Source organism: Cajanus cajan, chromosome 7 (assembly GCF_000230855.2).
Source record: "Cajanus cajan strain Asha chromosome 7, NIPB_CcT2T_4, whole genome shotgun sequence".
NCBI classification, from domain to species: domain Eukaryota; kingdom Viridiplantae; phylum Streptophyta; class Magnoliopsida; order Fabales; family Fabaceae; genus Cajanus; species Cajanus cajan.
In genome coordinates, this window is record NC_138523.1 from 4361218 (window position 1) to 4379622 (window position 18405).

Here is an 18405-nt window from a genome sequence, read left to right on the forward strand (position 1 = left end):
AAACACATGACCAAAAATAAATACTCCTATGAAGTTTTGGCAGCATATTTATAGTTAAACTTGCTTCAGCTATGACTACAACTTTAAACCCTGTTTATTTTTAGTTTATTTTTTCTTTTTTCAGTTTTTATATGTATAGATTAAGAGGGGGCATTTCTCATCAGGATTCTGGTTGTTATTAATTTATTGGAGTTAGAACATGTTTTAGGAGTAGCTTTTCAAAGATATTAACATCTTATGGTGCTTATTCTGATGTTGATACAAAGAGGCGATTTTTAAATATTAGAAACAAGTTCATTTTATATTATTGATATACAATTATCTATTAAAAACATAAGTGTTTACATAGACAAGTTTATTCACTACAATAAAATTGTCATATAGTGACACATACCCTATAATGATACTATAAATGTTATTAAAAATTACTTTTACCGACACAATAACTACAATATGTTAGTATATTATTAAAAAGTGTAGGTATAGACTATAGTGACACACAAAATATATTATTAAATCTCATTCAAAATCAACACTAAAATTGTGTGTAACTATATGTCAAATAGACATATACCTACATATATTATACTTATAATGATACTTTTTGTATGTCACTATATGTAACATTTCTTGTACCAGTTATTTGGAATCAAATTAAGTTTGTTTTTAGACTTGTATTGAAAACGAGATAGACGACCCGTAATTTCATTAAAAATCTTTAATTAAAGAGGTGTTTATGGGGTTATTGCACTCACCTTTCCTAATGTATGTTTAAATGACACACATCATTAGTTAAAGTGAGATAAAGAAAAAGAATAAAATTCAACTCATATTTTATCAGTTATATACATGTCTATTCTTCATTTTTCAATTACATGCAATGTTCTTACTTCTTTACGAAAATTTCCATCGTTCTTCAATTCTGAAAGTAATAATTTGTTAGCCTATTCTTTTAAATTATTCCTTGAAGTTGATATATTTATTAAATCATAACATGTATGATATTTAGGATATGATTTGGAAGTTAAAATTGAGTAAAAATCAAGCCTCATTTAATTGTTGACACTTATATTAATAATTTGTTCTCTCTTAATATATAGTATATAAATGATGTTATCTTAAGATTGTATGTGTCACTTAGATAAATAAATTAGAAAGATTAGTATTCATTTAAAAACTAAAGGAGAGATATGTCTCATTTAAAAAGATCTAAGGAGAGATTAGTGTGCAACTTTCTTTTAGTTTTAATCTTGCATGGGATCATGCAAACTTGTTCTATTATAAACTTTAAGTTATAAAAAAATGAATTATTAGGTTTTATCTTGGGGGTCTTGGCTCGTATTTTTTTTTTAATTTTATAAATATATATATAATAGTTTATATTTAATGAAATTTACTTAAGAGAATGAAATATTTTATTTTTAATTTATATTTTTTTTTTCTGAAATACTTTTATAGATTTCATTATGAAGATAATAACACAATATAGATTCAATGTCTAAATCTATTGGTTTCATTAAGGAGGTCTCCTTCAATTGGTTGAGCAAAATCAATTGGTTGAACAAAATGTATGAATTATTGTAATTTTTTTAATATTAATTTTGAGTTTGATTTTTACGGATAAAAAAAATTGTATTGGTACTGTTTCAGAATTGGAAAAATGATATTTTCTTTCTTAAATTTCAGCCACAAAAAATAACACAGTAATTTTGAAATAGTTGTATCATTTTCTCTTTTTATCACAATATAATTTATTTTCCTTCGTAATAGTTTTTTTTTTTATCGGTTTTTATTGTTATTTTAAAAGTAATAAACAATTACATTTACAACCAATGACTTTATTAATCTTTCCTTAGTACTAATTTAATTATAAATGATGTGAGACACCCTAACAAATTTTTCTCTTCCTTATCACTTCTTCATATTGTCTTTGTTTTTTTTTTCTTCCTAATATTACCCAAATCAAAAATTGAATTCTCGTTTTCATTAAAGAACACGAGTATTAAACATCTAATGTTAACAACTTTTAGTGATTTAGTAAATTTTTAAAATATAATTAATAGGATTTTTTTTTATTTGACTGAATAGGATTTTTTATTTCTTTCTAAATGCATGTATACGGTAATATAGGTACCAATTTTTATTACAAATTAATGAATTTTTTTTTGTAGCGTATGAAATAAATATTTGACATTAATTTGTAATATTGGCTTTTTAAAAAAAAATTCTTGTTAAATTTGTTTTCTCTATAAATATTTTTTTTTCCATTAACATTTTCATAGATCACTGATGTTATCTCTAGGATCGCCTAATGTAATATTTATGTTTTGATCTGCTTACTAATATGTCCTTATAATTTTGGTTAGGTAGAAGAATGATACAAACATGTGTGCGAATTATATAACTTGTATATGTACTAACATATTTTGATTCATTAAACATATTGGTAAAGATTTGATTATTTTTTTTTGTGTGTGAAGAAAATTTTGTTGAGGGAAACAAAATTGACTTCAGTAATATATATATATGTCAAAGTCTTGAAAGAAGTTAATTTTAGACTATCTGTTAAAACATATCATTTATTGAAAACAAAAAATATAATGATAAAATATTAAGAAATTAAAAATTACAATATGCTTCTTTGATTCAACTTATTGTTGAATTGATTAATTTGAAATATGATATATATTGCTTTGAACCCAATATATTATTATGTTGGTATATTTTTGGTTTCCTTTTAGCTAAGGTTGTGTTCCCTTCAACACATTGGTTCAAATTAACACTTTTTATTAATTAAAATTTATGATTTATTATTATTATTATTATTATTATTATTATTATTATTATTATTATTATTATTATTATTATTATTAGCTTTAGTTAGTATGCTGGTTTCCTTTAAAAGTTGAAGTTATGTTAACAATATATACTCTAAAACACTCATTCCAATACTCTTTAATACTAATTGAAAATTATTAGAAATTACAAAATTAAAAAAGCTCGTTGGATAAAAAAATGAAATCCATAAAAATAATTAGCGATTTTGAATAAGTTTTATCTAATAAAATTTTATCTAATAAGAGTGTGTTTAGGGTTTTGCTACAGGCCATATGTACCTCTGCGTTTTTTTCCAGGTTCATGTTGACTATTGAAGCATGCTAGCAAGAGGACATGATGTTGATCCTAATAAATTAATACCAACATAAACATGAATTATTCTTTAAGCGTAGAAAAGTATAAAATGTGGTAAATAATCCAAATGAGGTACTGTGGGATCAAGCATGAACTGACAACAAAATGTAGCAGGATGGGGGAAAGAAAATAAAAGTCAACAGCTCCTAAAATCCTTCAGAAGGCACCCCAACTTCTGGCAAAATTCTTTATGCACTAGACATGGTCATTAGTGGCTCATAGGGGTGATATTTTGTCCACCACATGCTTTATTTTAAGATCAAGAAAAAGACCACATTATAAAGCAAAGATGGTAGTAAAAAAAAAGGCTCCTCAAATCCTTCATAAGGCACATTGACCAACTGTACCACATTATAATGATATTTGCACTACATTTTTGTCTCGATAAAATTAGGAAATTTGGATTTTGACTGTTGTAAAAAGATATAATCATCTCTTAAAATTTTAAGATCATCAACTTTTATTTATATTATTATGTAATTTTGTTAAATACGTATGATTTAATATATATATATATAGTCAAATAATTATCTCAATTCAAATAATATTTATTAGTCTTTGTAGTTCTACATCAATATTTTGATACTTCAAAAATAAAATTTCTAAATTTTAAAATAAATATTATTTATATATCTTGAAATAAATATTAAAAATCAAGTGGAATAAACATTAAAAAACCCTAGACAAGTTATTTCATATTCAGATCTTGGAGAGATTAAAATTTACTCATTTCATTTCATGTAAGCAAATTTTGGGTAAGTGAGGTAAAATCCTCTATCTTGTTCCCCTTATAAATAATAAAGAGATTCTGATGCATATTTGCTTCAGTCTGAAAATGAAGATTTCATATGTGATGTTGTGCATCATTATGGTTAGTCTATTTCCGGTAGAAGCAGTAGAGGTGGCAGAAGCGCCGGTGGCAGAAGCGCCGGTGGCAGAGAGTTGTAACGTAATGGAGTTGGTTCCATGTGCTGATGCCTTCACCTCCATAACTCCACCTTCACCAGAGTGTTGCCAAAGACTTAAGGAGCAACCACCACCATGCATTTGCCTGTATATGAATGACCCAACCCTCAAAGGTTTCATCAACACTCCCAATGCCAAGATGGTTAGTGACACTTGTGGCTCCCCAATGCCAAACAATTGCTAACTTTATAGATATATAAAGAGAGTATAGATATATTGAGAAAATATGTTTTTACTTCCTATATTTTCAGTCAAATGAGATTAAGATTATGTACCTTTTGTATTGAGGAATCTGGTTCTCAAACTCTGAAATGTATGTGAACTTATTTCCTTATAACTTTTAAAAAAACATGATGAATTTGTTAAGAGAAAAGACTAAATCCAAGCATTTTTTAAGTTTGAGGACAAATTTATTGATATAAAAATATATGAACCTTTGATTTCATTTGACCCAAAATATTTTCTACAATTGTGTCTGGTGGTGTTCTTATTAAACAATTGTGTCTAGTGGCAAGTGCAGTTGATGGCCCTCTTACTCTTGGGGCATGCACTTTCTGTCTTGGATGATGAAGGTTATGATGATGATTCATCTAAGTTTTACTTTATAATTGGTTTAAATTTCTTTTAATGGATCCAATTTCTAATACAGTCCTGATTTCAAAGGTAATGCATGGATATTTTTTTAATTTTTAAAAGTAATGCAATTATGCAAGCCAGCAAAATTAACTCATCATTTTCTCCTGCTTTTGAAATTTGAGAAACTATATCACTGGGATTAGTTTCGAGAGGGAAAGTTTCTCAATAGTTTCACGACTGGATACGAACAAAGTATTTTGTCCAAAATAGGACCACTGACAATATCATTATTCTCAACTTTGCTTTGAAAACCCAAAAATCGATCATCTGATTGGTTTAATTAAACCACAAAATCGACATGACAAAAATCTAATGAAAGAACTAAAATATCAGTTAAGAAATTGTAAAAAATGAAGAAAAAAAAGGGTAAAAACCAGTTAAAAATCAGTTCGCAATAGAAAGATTTTTTTAAAAAACATTATTTTCATTTTTTTCTTAAAAACATAATATCAACAATAAGTATTTGTTATTTTATTTATTATTCTAAATATAAACTTGTTATTGTTAATATATATTGATGTATAAAAAAATTATAATAATAAAAAAATATATTAGCTCAACAAAACCTAAATATAGCAAAGCTAATGTTTTGTGGCCCAGAGCAATAAACTTGGACACTATCTTTAAAAGAATATTCCATCTTGAACTCAATTATTTCTTATTTAATGTAAACCAGTATCTAAATCTTTACAATGCATGGAATGTTTATTTTATATAGCTATAATTTATAAAAATAAACAATTTAAGTTATAATATGTATATATTTTTTAACATTAATTATATTTCAGGTTTACGATAAATTATATTGTAGTACAAAAATATTTTTAACTATTGATATTTTTTTGAAAAATATTTAAATCTCATTTAAAAGTTAAAACAGGTTAAAAAATATTTTTGTAATAAAAAATAGAAATGCTAGCATAAGTGATCCTAAATAAGTTTAGCACCACATTCTGTTGAAAAAAAAATCTTTAAAAACACTCCCGTTTAAGAAATAAATTAAAAAAACTCTTGTAAAGTGAAAACACCTAAATAGTTATTCTAAATTATATATAGAAAATATTTTTATAACTTTAAACATAGTTTTTCTTTTTTTGGGAAGAAAGATGACTTTGATCCATTTATTTCAATTAAGTCATCTAAACATCGTCTAGCAACAAATCTACTGGAAGTTAAACACAATGAACTTTGAATCAACAAATCTACTCGCCCTTCGCCACTCGTGAGAATCAACATCACATTCTTGAGAATCAATAATGCTAAAAAAATTATTTTGAAAATTCGTGCCAAACACGAAAGTGTCATATTAAGTGAACTTTCTGACTAATAACTTTATAAATCTGAAAACAATCACTAAATGAATGCAATTCTTTGCTACGTGAATACTACTATGCAGCAGCTCTTCCATGGAGATTTTCCGGAAGTAACAAACTTAATATACCTTGATTGCAAAACACCGTAACACACATAACACAAGGTGAAGAGCAAAACCAAGTAAAAACCAGCATGTTCAAAGGTATTTAAAGACGAGAGCAGCTATTCGACGATGAGACATAGAAGGAAAAGTAAATGTTTAATAATCAGTAGGGTAACAAAAATTTAGGAGAAAAAAGGAATGAGGAAAATTTACATGTTAGCCCCTGCAGAAATATTAAATATTTCCCCCATCCTCTGATAAAATCCCACAATGGTAAAGTGGGTCACAAAAAAGAGTTAACTATACCTTGTATACAAAACCCAACCCCAACATGTTATGTACCAAATGACCTCTCAAGACGAGTTTAAATCACTATTCAAGGCTATGCCCACCCCCATCCACTCAGCTAAAAAGTTATGGATTTCAACAGAGACAGCTTCTCTGCTTTCCTTGTTACCTTCAGAACGCTTCAAGTGCAGCTGGCATACGGTACTGTAAAATTGACTCATTGAGATGAAACATACTAGTCATTGATTTTTACTGGCTTCTCATACGCATGACGATTCTGAAAAATCAAGAAATAATCATTGTAGGTTTCTGAAACCCGCAATTATATAAATTCCAGTGAGATTACAACAATCTATATTTACTTTTGCCAGTATCATTTTTGTTTTAAATTGCAGTGCCCCAAGTACATCCCCCCACTCAATTATTTTACAGAGGTGAAGAACATATATCCAATGGTAGAACCCATTTTGCATTCTTAATGTACATTTTATGGAGATTCAAGAACCTTTTTATATTTTGCTCCAATGAAAGAACTTAAGTTAGGTTCTTAATTAACTTTATGTGGGTTCTGCAATAAATCCACTTTCTTCCTTTTTAGCTGTATAAACTCAGTTCTTGAAAGTTCTTGTTCACACGGCGTGAATGACTCATAAGACTGATCCAGTAGTAAATCCACCTCTGGAATATTGTTTGGGAGATTTTATGGTACCATATTGTTTAAATTTTAAAATTTATGCAATTGTAAGAAATTTCCTCCAGTGACTCATCATCCACCACGTGATATACCTATTTCAAGATAAGGCACATAAACCCACCTACATCCCATTCCTCAAAGGAATGAGAAGCTAGTTTCATGATAATATTATACCTGATTGGCTGCAAACGACCTTCTTGGAGTATTGTCAGTGTGTTCCAGTCCAAGGTATTGCTCCCATGCACCGTAGACATCCCTTCTCTAAACAATAAAACAGTATTTTAACTTAATTTTGTATAAAAGGAACATTTTGATTCTGAATTCCATGGACAGATTCAAACTCAAAAAAACCAGTCAATCACAACCTAAAGGTAAAAATAACAGGGGAGAGAGAAGATTGACAGACCTGAAACCGAGTGGAAACAATATCTATATCTTGAAGGTACTCAGGACGACCAAATGACACAAATGCAAAGTTCCACTGAAAGAACCAAGCAAGAGGGACGAAAATCATTAATCACCATAGTGAAGCTAAAATACATTATAACCATCATAGAGATGCTAAAATGTTCCCACCCAAAAGATTTTGGTCAAATGACTGAAATGCAATATCGAAACAATTTTATGAAGACTTCTAAAATTCAATTACTTGACAATATATGTATTCATATGAACCTGTCTTATTATATTAGATGAAATATAAAGTATTTAATACACACAGATCGCTATGCATCATAATTTATTGTGTTAGCAAATAATAATTTAAATTATATTTATACCTATTTGACAAAACCACAATAAGGTTTCAGAATAAGTAACATGCTTCAGTATCACAAAGCAAAATGACTACCCACCCTTAGAATTTAAGCTCAAACATTGTAAAGACAGAAGTCTTTCAAGTTCAACCAAACAAAACTAGAAGAAATTAATAGTCCATTTAATGTGACTAACTACATGCCCATAACTGCAACAAAATGCCTAAAAGCAGAACACAATTCAATCAGATTAGCAATATTTACCTTTGAAAACTCATCATCTGGGACCTGCAGCTTTTTCTGTATTCGCAATTTGACTTCAGCTAATGTCTCACCCTCGTGGATAGCCAATAAAAAAGGATGTCCAAAGTTCTGAACTTGCTGTTATTTTCGAAGCACACCAACACAAAAAAAAAAAATGCAAATGTTAGAAAATTTTATAAAAAGATGGGTTAAACATCTTTTTTGTCCTCGTAAATATGTAAAAGTTTGTTTAGGATCCCATTTTTAAAACGTTAACTTTTGGTCCTCTCTTTTTAAAATGTGTCAAAATTCATTTCCGCCACTAACTCTACTAATCCAATTTAACAATGATGCCTAGTCAATAGCAAACATGTCATCAAACACTGTTAGTCCCGTAAGTCTTAGTTTTACAAAACCTATAGATGTCAAATACTAGATTAACAAAAATAATGACAAAGATAAACTTTAACATATTTTTTAAAAAGGGAGGACCAAAAGTTGATGTTTTAAATGAGGGGCTAAAACAACCTTTTGCATATTTATGGGAATAAAAAAGATGTTTAACCAAAAAAAAAAAATTATATTTAACAAAGTTGGGGGCAAAGCACCTGATTTTCAGTATTGTCTTTCAAGAAATGATAAACATGGATCAATCGATCATGAGGGCCAAGGTTTTTCTCTTCTTCAGGAATCTGCAGCAAAAAAAAATTGAGAATAAAAGTTGTAAAATGAAGAATAATGTGCTAGGAAAAAAGGAATACCACCATATCAAGACAGAAAATGACATTGATGATAAATGGTGAGGAAAATTCGGAACTGCCAAAATGGGAAGGGCTACGATGGCAGAATTCATATCTTCAAATGCTAACAGATCTTGTTTCCCCTATGAAAAAGTCCTTTTTTGACAAATTTGTCAGGGGATTGACAATTTTGCCATTTTCCCAAACAAATATTCTGTAGTAATGAGTGAAGCCAAATATAGGAATCCAGCCAAGCTCCTGAGATCTTTAGAACACAGCCTCCACTTTCACTGGGTAAGCTGCGCTAATCCTTCCTATGATAAGACATGCCCCAAATAGGATGTTTGAGCAAAACTGCATTTTTTTTCCTAGTCACCCTTGGGTGATTTTATTGCAATACTTGCTAAATTTGCTGCATATCAGTAACCCAATTCCTACTGTTGATCAAAATATAATCAAAGAAGACAAAGGTAAACTTCTCCAAAACAGGGTTTAAGTACTTCATGCAGTCAACAAAGCTTGAAAGTTTGATGGGGCATTTGTCAAGGGTGTGACCAGGAATCCATAATGTCCCTCAAGTATCCAAAATTGTTTCTCAATGTCTTCCTCCCTCATTCGAATCTAGTGGTATCTAGATTAGTAAAAGCCTTATGCTGGAAAGCCATTTTAATTGAATTTGCCCCTAGCTTGTCCTAGTTGCGGTCTCTTTTGGGGCTGCTTTAGTATTTCAATCAAGTCATTACTCCTTGTCAGAAAGAGGGAATAATTCATGAGTCTACTTATATCCGAACACCTCAACAAAATACAATTGCAAAAAGAAAAAATAGGCACCACTTAGACTAAATCCGAGCACTATTGTTTCAAAAAAATGTTCCAAAAGGTTTTTTGGGGGGAAGTTGTTTTCACAACAAATCTTATTAGTCAATACCCTATAGAAAATTTTGAATTTAAGAGTCCAATGGATATAGTTTCCTCTTTCTATCCTATCTTGTTCATTTCCATCAAATGTGTCTCTTGTCCACATGCATGGTCAAGACAAGGGAAAACTGGATCCTAGGGCTTTGAAGTGTCTTTGTTGCGTACTCCTATACCCTAAAAGGGAATAAGTATTACCATCCTCCATCTAAGAAATTCTGTCTCAGGATGTCACGTTTCATGAGGAACAAAATTATATCTCTCAACATTATCTTTTGGGGAGAGTCTTGGGAAGATAAAAAGATTTATTTTGAAACACATCTTTCCTGCTCTTGAGGTAAATTCTCATCATCCTAAAAAAGATGCATCAACTCCAATTGAGTTTAATAAAGATGTTCCAACCAGACCTAAAAGAATTTGATTTACACAAAAAGATCAGAGATCATTCCTGAATCAGCACATGCCCAAAAGAGACTAACCCACTTCTTTGGATCCTGTAACAAGTCATGATTTAAAAATTTTACAGGATAATCTTTTACCTTCACCAAGTGAAACAAAAATCCCAAACCTTGATGGTGACCCTTTTCTTCTAATTTCCTTTAGAAAAGGAACCGAAAAATGTACCCAAGAGTTACTTTATCCTCTCTCAAATTAACTCTTATTTCACAGTTTCTCCAACCCATAAATCCTTTCTTGCTAACCTAAACTCAGTTTCAATTCCCAATAATGTTTGAGGCGTTATATGATAAAAATTGGAAGCAGGCCATAGAAATAGGATTTAGGGCATTGAAGAAGAACAAAGAGGGAGTTAGTTTCTTTGCCAAAAGGAAAGAAGTCAGTTGGTTTATATGATTATATACAATACAAGGTAGACAGGTCGATTGAGAGATACCAGGTGAGGTCGGTAGACAAGAGTTTCACTCAAACCTATGAGATTACAGAGACCTTTGCTCCAATTGCAAAGATAAATATAGTTCAACTAATATTGTCTCATTGCAAATTTTGGCTAGGAATTACAACAATTTGATGTGAAAAATGTTTTTTTACATGGGGAGCTTGAGGAGGAAATATATGGAGGTCTCCCAAGATATGAAGTTGCCACCAATTCTGTTTGCATGTTAAAAAAAAGGCTTTGTAGGGGTTGAAACAATCCCCCTCAGGCATGGTTTGGGAGATTTACCAAGGTCATGCTAGCCTTAGGATTCAGACAAAGTTAAGAAGACCATTATTTATCAAACACAATCTCATGGGATATGACTATATTGTTAGTGTATGTTGATGATATTATTGTTACTAGTCATCATTGGAAGGAGCAACAAGTATTAATTCAGCATCTAACTAGGAGTTTGAGATAAAAACTATTGCAAGGCTGACATATTCTTTGAGAATTGAAGTCAATCAAAGAAAGGCATTTTCATATGTCAACAAAAATGTCATAAATTTGCTCAAGGAGACAAGTAATGCAACTTTTAAACCTATAGGTACTCGCACTAATTACAACCTTAAATTGGGTAATGCAAATGATAGTGTAGTGGTGGATAAGGAGATTTATCAACGCTTTGTTGGAAAATTAATCTATTTGTCTCACATGAGGCCAAATAATGCACATATGTAATTTAGTTAGTCAATTTATGCACAGTCCAAAAGAAGTCCCCTTACAAGCCACTTGGAGAAAATTTGCAGTACCTTAAAGGAACCCATGTAGAGGAAATTTTGTTTAAAAGAAATGGGAGTGCATTTCTTGAGGCTTATTTTCATGTTGATTATGCAAGTCCAAATGAATGAATACTGTACTACTGGATATTGTACATTTCTTGGAGGAAATTGAGTAACATTCAAACTTGAACATGTAATTCTTCTTTGTGGTATACAGGTGGTTAATTATGGATCCATTTGATTCACTAAAATTCATAGTACAGTACATGACAAAAATAAATTTTCCACTGTTGATTTACAAAAAGGTCATGAGATAGGATAAAAAAGAGGATGAGGGACAGAATAAAAGTCCTACTTTTTGTTACTCAAGAAACCAATGGACAACTTTTTGTTCTAAGTACAAAAACACTTACTATCATGTTATTGTGCCATTACTACCCCAACCCTTACCCATTGCTGTCTACCACCACTATCGCCTACCACCAGTCGTAGACCTCTCGTCACCCACCACCACCCTTTCTCTATCGCCCAAGGTAGTCAAAAATCTAGATTCTAGTTAGACCCAGAAAAGAGTCACATAATTGTATATTGTGGAATCGTAACATGAAACATAAGATTCCACAAGGTTTATAAAATCCAAATATATGCATCTAACATAATATAAACAAGAGGAAAAAAACTATCATAGCACATGTAATATACTTAATTAAGTTTAAAATCATAATCATATATTCATAAGCATAATAAAGTCAATAGCTAAACTCCATATAGAACTGAAATGAGGAACATGACATAATAAAATATTGCACTGCAGTAGCAAAACAACTTGAAACACCTAGTTTAGACCTCTAAGTCTCCATCTAACACTCAAATATATAAGAGATAGAAAATCAATAAGAAACAGAGAATTAAGAGAGAGAGTAGGCAGAGAAGAATTTGTGTATTATTAGAGAAATAACAGTGATGATATCTGAAGGATATCAGTTACATATATAGAGCTAACAAACCTAACCAACTTGATGAGTTGGCAGTACTAACAGAAAACAGAAAATATACAATATTAGTACAAGAATAATAAAAGTATTTATTATTCTAGTCTCTTCTCTAATACACCCCCCACAAGCTCAAGGGGGATGAAGCATGTCAGACGGATCAGCAACATTGAGCTTGGAGCGCAGAGACAGAAAACGCTTGGGAGACAGTGCCTTGGTTAATAGATCTGCATATTGGTGCTGAGAAGGAATATGCGAGACAACAAGAGCTTTGCTGATGACTTTTTCCCGAACAAAGAAGATGTCAAGTTCCATATGCTTAGATCTGGAGTGAAGAACCGGGTTGTGAGATAGTGCAACTGTGCTTTGATTATCACAGAGTACCATAGGAGTGTTGAAACGAATTTTGAGTTCTTGAAGAAGGGACTGAATCCACAAGACTTCAGTGACAGCTTGAGCTAAGGCACGATATTCAGCCTCAGTACTCGATCTGGCAACAAGCAACTGTTTCTTGGACCACCACGACACAAGATTAGGCCCAAGATAAATACAGGCTGCCGAGGTAGAACGTCGATCATTGGGATCAGCAGCCCAATCAGCATCAGTAAAGGCAGTAAGGTTGAAGGAAGAGGAGGACCGAGCATGCGTGAACACAAGACCATGTTTGAGAGTGCCTTTGAGATATCTTAGAATCCTTTTAACTACCTTCCAGTGTTCTTCCATAGGGGAACACATGAACTGACTTACCTTATTGACACTAAAGGCAATTTCAGGCCGTGTAATGGTTGCATATTGCAGTGCACCAACTACAGACCTATACAAGGTAGGATCATTAAACAGAGTTCCGGTTTTGGCAAGTTGTTGACCTCCAATCATAGGAGTGGAGATGCCCTTAGAGTCTTCCATTTTAACCTTGGTGAGAAGATCAGAAATATATTTATGCTGAGACAACAGTAACCGGCCATTAGAAAGAGACTTGACTTCAATACCCAAGAAGTAGTCAAGTGTGCCAAGATCTTTGAGAGAGAAGGTGGCATGAAGGTGATTAATAAATTGTTGCATTAAGGAGGAGGAATTGCCAGTGAGGATGATATCATCCACATAAATGAGCATGTAGACAATGGCAGAGGGAGTAGAGAAAATAAACAAACTAGGATCACACTTGCTTTTGTGAAACCCAAGCTTGAGCAAAACCGAAGTCAACCTGTCAAACCAGGCACGAGGGGCCTGTTTGAGACCATAAAGGGACTTGTGGAGTTTACAGACAAGATGTTTGCTATTGGGTTCAATAAAGCCAGGCGGCTGAGACATGTAAATGTCTTCCTCAAGCATTCCATTTAGGAATGCATTATTAATGTCAAGTTGGCGAAGTGGCCATTGAAAGGTTACAGCAAGAGAGAGCACAATCCGGATGGTGACAGGCTTGACAACAGGAGAAAAAGTTTCAGAGAAATCAACACCCGGTTGCTGATGGAAACCCTTGGCAACAAGTCGGGCTTTGTACTTGTTGATAGAGCCATCAGGATTTTCTTTAAGACGAAAAACCCACTTACAACCAATGGATTTTCTACCAGGAGGTAAATCAACTAAAGTCCAGGTGTGATTGTCATGTAAGGCCGTGAGTTCAGCTTGCATGGCAGAGAGCCAATGAGGATCCGTGAGAGCAGACTTGACAGTTTTGGGTTCAACATTAGACAGCAAGAGGGTGGGGTTAAGTCGAGGTTGTAGAATGCCATTTTTTGAGCGAGTGATCATGGGATGAATATTAAGAGGAGGAGCAGAGAGTGAAGGTGATGAGGATAAAGCCGGAGGAGAATTTGTAGAACTGTTGTCAGGCATGGAGGGGAGAGAGAAATTGGATTCAGAGGATCCAGAATTGGTGGGAACAGTAGGTGATACAAGGGTAGAGGAAGATGGATTGTGGGAGCAGACAAGGGAGGGAAGTGTGGAAACAGAGGTGGCAGGGATAGAATCAGAAGTTGCGGTAACAAAGAGATCATGATAAGGAAATCTCCCTTCATTGAAGATCACATCCTTGCTGATGTATATACGGCCAGATTTGCTTAAACATTTGTAGCCTTTATGAAGAGGAGAATATCCCAAGAATACACATTCTTCAGACCTAGGTTGAAGCTTGTGTTGATTGTAAGGTCTTAATAAGGGAAAACAAGAGCAACCAAAGACTTTTAGAAATGTATATTAAAGCCAGCTTGGCAGGCAAAAGTATATTAAAATAATAGTAATAAAAAAATATTAAAATATTTGTCGCTCCTAAAGTATATTAAAATAGATCATCTATTCATCTCTGAAGCTCCGAATGGCAAAAAATATTTGTCAACATAAAACTGAAATTGAGTAACAAGGTAGAAAAATTTCCATTATACTAATATAGATTATTAAAATCTAATAAGATATATTATGTAGCAAATCATTCCTTTTTCAATTATTTTGTTGTCACTGGCTTTTTTACTTTATTAATACTAAAAATGTAAGATTTATTAAATTATAAAAAGAAATACAATCTCCAAATGTGGTGGAGGACACAGATCTATGCAGAGGAGTAGTAGTTTGGAGAACAGTTGAAGTTGAAGAAGGCTGGGGCAAAAGGTTGAAGTCAAAGAAGTCCAAGACAGTTTTCAGGAGGCTGGGATGGCGTTGGATTTAGGTCTAAAATTCGACAAGCTTAAGTTTTTAAAAGCCCAAAACAACAATAATAGTAATAAAAAAAACCCAAGTTAAAAATGTGAAAAATAACTGGCACTGAAATCCCAAAACACATCTAGTCTACCGTTTTTATGCTTCAGCATGGTGATTTTATCGATTCCACCCTGGAACGTTTCTGATCATGTTTGAACTCACCCAAACATGTCAGAAGTGTAGAATCTCAAGGCATCTCGCAATTCTAACTACCTTGCTATCGCCGTCTTTGTTGCCACCAGTCTACCACTACCACCATTGTTATTAGTTATCACAATTTTTGCCACAATCACCCCCATTAAGATGATGATGGTAATAATAATAATTAGTTATGATAATTAATATTAAAATATATTATAATAAATTTCATATTATTTTATTTGTGTTGTTCATTATTCACCATTCAATGAACAGAACAAAAAATGGTCCAATAACTTGAACATTTGTCTTGTGTGTTGCTCTCCTTGTTTTGTACCTTAATGTTTATCAAACACATCCTATACATGTAACAAAATACTAATTGATAACAACTTATCCAAACTATTAAACATTTGTATTATTATAAAACAGCATACATATAAATCTGTTGGAAATAGGAACAATTTAGGAGATAAGAACTCCTTTGATGCTTATTTTTCCCAAGTTACCTAGATACTTGGTATAGCTGGATTTAAGCATCATAGGAAGTAGTGCTATCTTAATTGTTCTCTTGTAAATTGTTTTGGCATTATTTATCTTTGAAATTTACTTGAATATAAATAAATCCATTCTGTTGGGTGTAATCATCACTCAAGCATATTCAGAAAATATTGTCTCTTTTTAACAAAATCCTTACCTCTTCAGCTCTTAGCGTCCAATATTGATCATTAATACTCTCAATCTTTTCAGTTATGCGGAAAATCTGCAAAAAACATATCACAAGATTATGAATGAATTACCCAAAATTTGGAACATTTTCTCATTGTTAAGAAAGGAAGAAAACAGCAGCATATAACATAAATATTATTGAAATAGATATGAAGTTAAGCAGGTTGAAATGCCTAAATTAAAAGGCTACCATTAGGAATGTATATTTTGTCTGTGTTGAAATAAGAAAGATAGACCTTAAAAATTCAATATTAAATGAGACAGTTAGATCAAGCTAGGTTTATATTTGATGTAGGTCATTCAGACTTTCACATACCTAGCATTTGGTCTACAAGGATGCCTTTACATCCAGCTTCAACAACTTTCTCTATGGGATTCATGTAGACCTGTACTATGTTTCCTTTTTCGATGCCTTTAGTCACTTTACATGGATTTATTTCATTAAAAATAAATCACTCCATGGTTGAACCATGACTTAATAAGAAAGCCAATTCTGTACAATCTGACTGTGGTGGAGAATTTAAGTCATTCAAACAGTATTTATAGTCTTTTGAGAATCACTTGTCTTCATATATGTCCCCACACACCATCAAAATGGTGCAGTAGAGCAAAATCACCAGGATATTGTTGAAATGGGGTTAACACTGGCGTCACAAACATCCTTACCTATTTCTCTTATTGGGATCATAATTTTCAGACTGCCTCCTACAATTAATTGACTACCCGCAGCTCACAATAATTATGCTATTACCTTTTAGACTGTTTCATGATTCCCTGATTATTTCCTTCTTCAAAGTGATTGGGAGTGCCTGATTTCTGTTACTAATACCTTATAACTCTTATAAGTTGCAGTTTCACTATTCTGAATGCATCTTCTTGGGTTACTCTCCCTCTCACAAGGGATACAACTTTCATCTCTAAGGATGTATTATTCAATGAACGCAAATTCCCCTCACTCAAATCAACTCCAACCACTGCCTCTTCTTCCTCACCTCCCTTCCGTCTTCTACTGCATTACTTTCTCCACCTTCAACTGTACAGTAAGCTGCACCACTGTCTTCCTCCTTATCTACGTCTCTTCCTTCCTCTGCCTCCAACACCGTTAATTCTGACTTTAATTCTGTCTTCCCGTTTTCATTACAGTCTCCACCTCCTAGAAATACTCATGCTATGCAAACTAGGTCCAGAACAGGTGTCCTTAAACCTAGATAACAGCCCACCTTATTGATCACTACTGCTGAACCCAATCTGGTCAATAAGACCTTGTCCTCCCCTCCTTGGTAGCTAACCATGCAGCTTGAATACCGTAAAAGATATGATTAGATATCTTTAAATAGAGTAACTATGTATAGCTTATCTTTAGGGCTGATTTTTACAGATTTTTCTCTGTTATTTCCCTAGTTCCCTAATTATTGTATTCCTCTTGACTATAAATAAATCAGTTTGGCGTGAGGAAGAACACAATTCCTGCAATTCCTATAAATACGATGCACTTTTGGCCAATCAAAATTGGTCTTTCGTGCCTTTCCCACCTAGAAGGTCTGGTATTGGGTGTGAATGGGTATTTATTTTTAACCAAGGAAAACCCAAATGGGACTGTCAATAAATATAAGGCTTGCCTTGTATCAAAGGGCTTTTTTCATCAAAAATATGGTTGTGATTATCCCAAGGCTTTTTCTCTGCAGTTAATGAACTGCCTCTCATTCCTGTACTGTACCACAAATATCTGATCTGCCTAATTAGAAATTTAGATAATAAAATATCAAATACACTTTATCTCGCAGTTCTTAGTTTCTCTGGTTTCTTCAACTCAGTATGTTCTCTTTCTACAATATTTTAAATATTGGAACTACTTTAAACAACTATGATTATGTTATTTGAATTATCTTTGTAAGTTTCTTCTACAAACTAGCTGTATCACTTCAATAATGAGATTGCATCACCCGATCATCTGCTCACATCTTCAATAATATTATATGAACCCACCAGTAAGAGAAATTATGTTTACAACTAATATGCTACTATGAATGTCTGAAAGAGAATTTAAAAAACTTAAAGGTTAGAGATCATGTTACATTCTCTGCACCTTATAGATCTTGTGATAGAAAACTTCAAGCAATCTAAGTTCTGCATCAGGATGTGATAAATCTCCCTGTATCACAAAAACAAAAACATGAGTCTACATATTTCCCATAAGGAAAACATGACAACTGTATTGCAGACACTACCAGTTTACCACCAATATGCATCCCAAAACCATGTCATTTTTTACAGGTAAAAGTTATATTAGCATTCCAAAGAAAAGATGGAGGATAAGGATTACGGAATCCACAGACCAGAAAAGAAA

At 32.3% G+C, this 18405-nt stretch overlaps 1 protein-coding gene across 4 annotated transcripts in view; it reads right to left on the minus strand.

Moving 5' to 3' along the window:
• Nucleotides 1-6348: 6348 nt before the first annotated feature.
• LOC109807842 (ubiquitin C-terminal hydrolase 13) overlaps nucleotides 6349-18405 on the minus strand; it is a 36115-nt gene continuing 24058 nt past the window's right edge. For all 4 annotated transcript variants that reach the window (XM_020370518.3, XM_020370509.3, XM_020370525.3 and 1 more), the window contains exons 26-32: nucleotides 18145-18210; nucleotides 16027-16092; nucleotides 8800-8883; nucleotides 8213-8329; nucleotides 7600-7674; nucleotides 7368-7454; nucleotides 6349-6776 (exon numbers count right to left, since the gene is read on the minus strand). In XM_020370518.3, coding sequence (XP_020226107.1) covers nucleotides 6735-6776; nucleotides 7368-7454; nucleotides 7600-7674; nucleotides 8213-8329; nucleotides 8800-8883; nucleotides 16027-16092; nucleotides 18145-18210 — 537 coding nt within the window. In that variant the 3' untranslated portion in view covers nucleotides 6349-6734. The remainder of the gene's footprint in view (nucleotides 6777-7367; nucleotides 7455-7599; nucleotides 7675-8212; nucleotides 8330-8799; nucleotides 8884-16026; nucleotides 16093-18144; nucleotides 18211-18405) is intronic.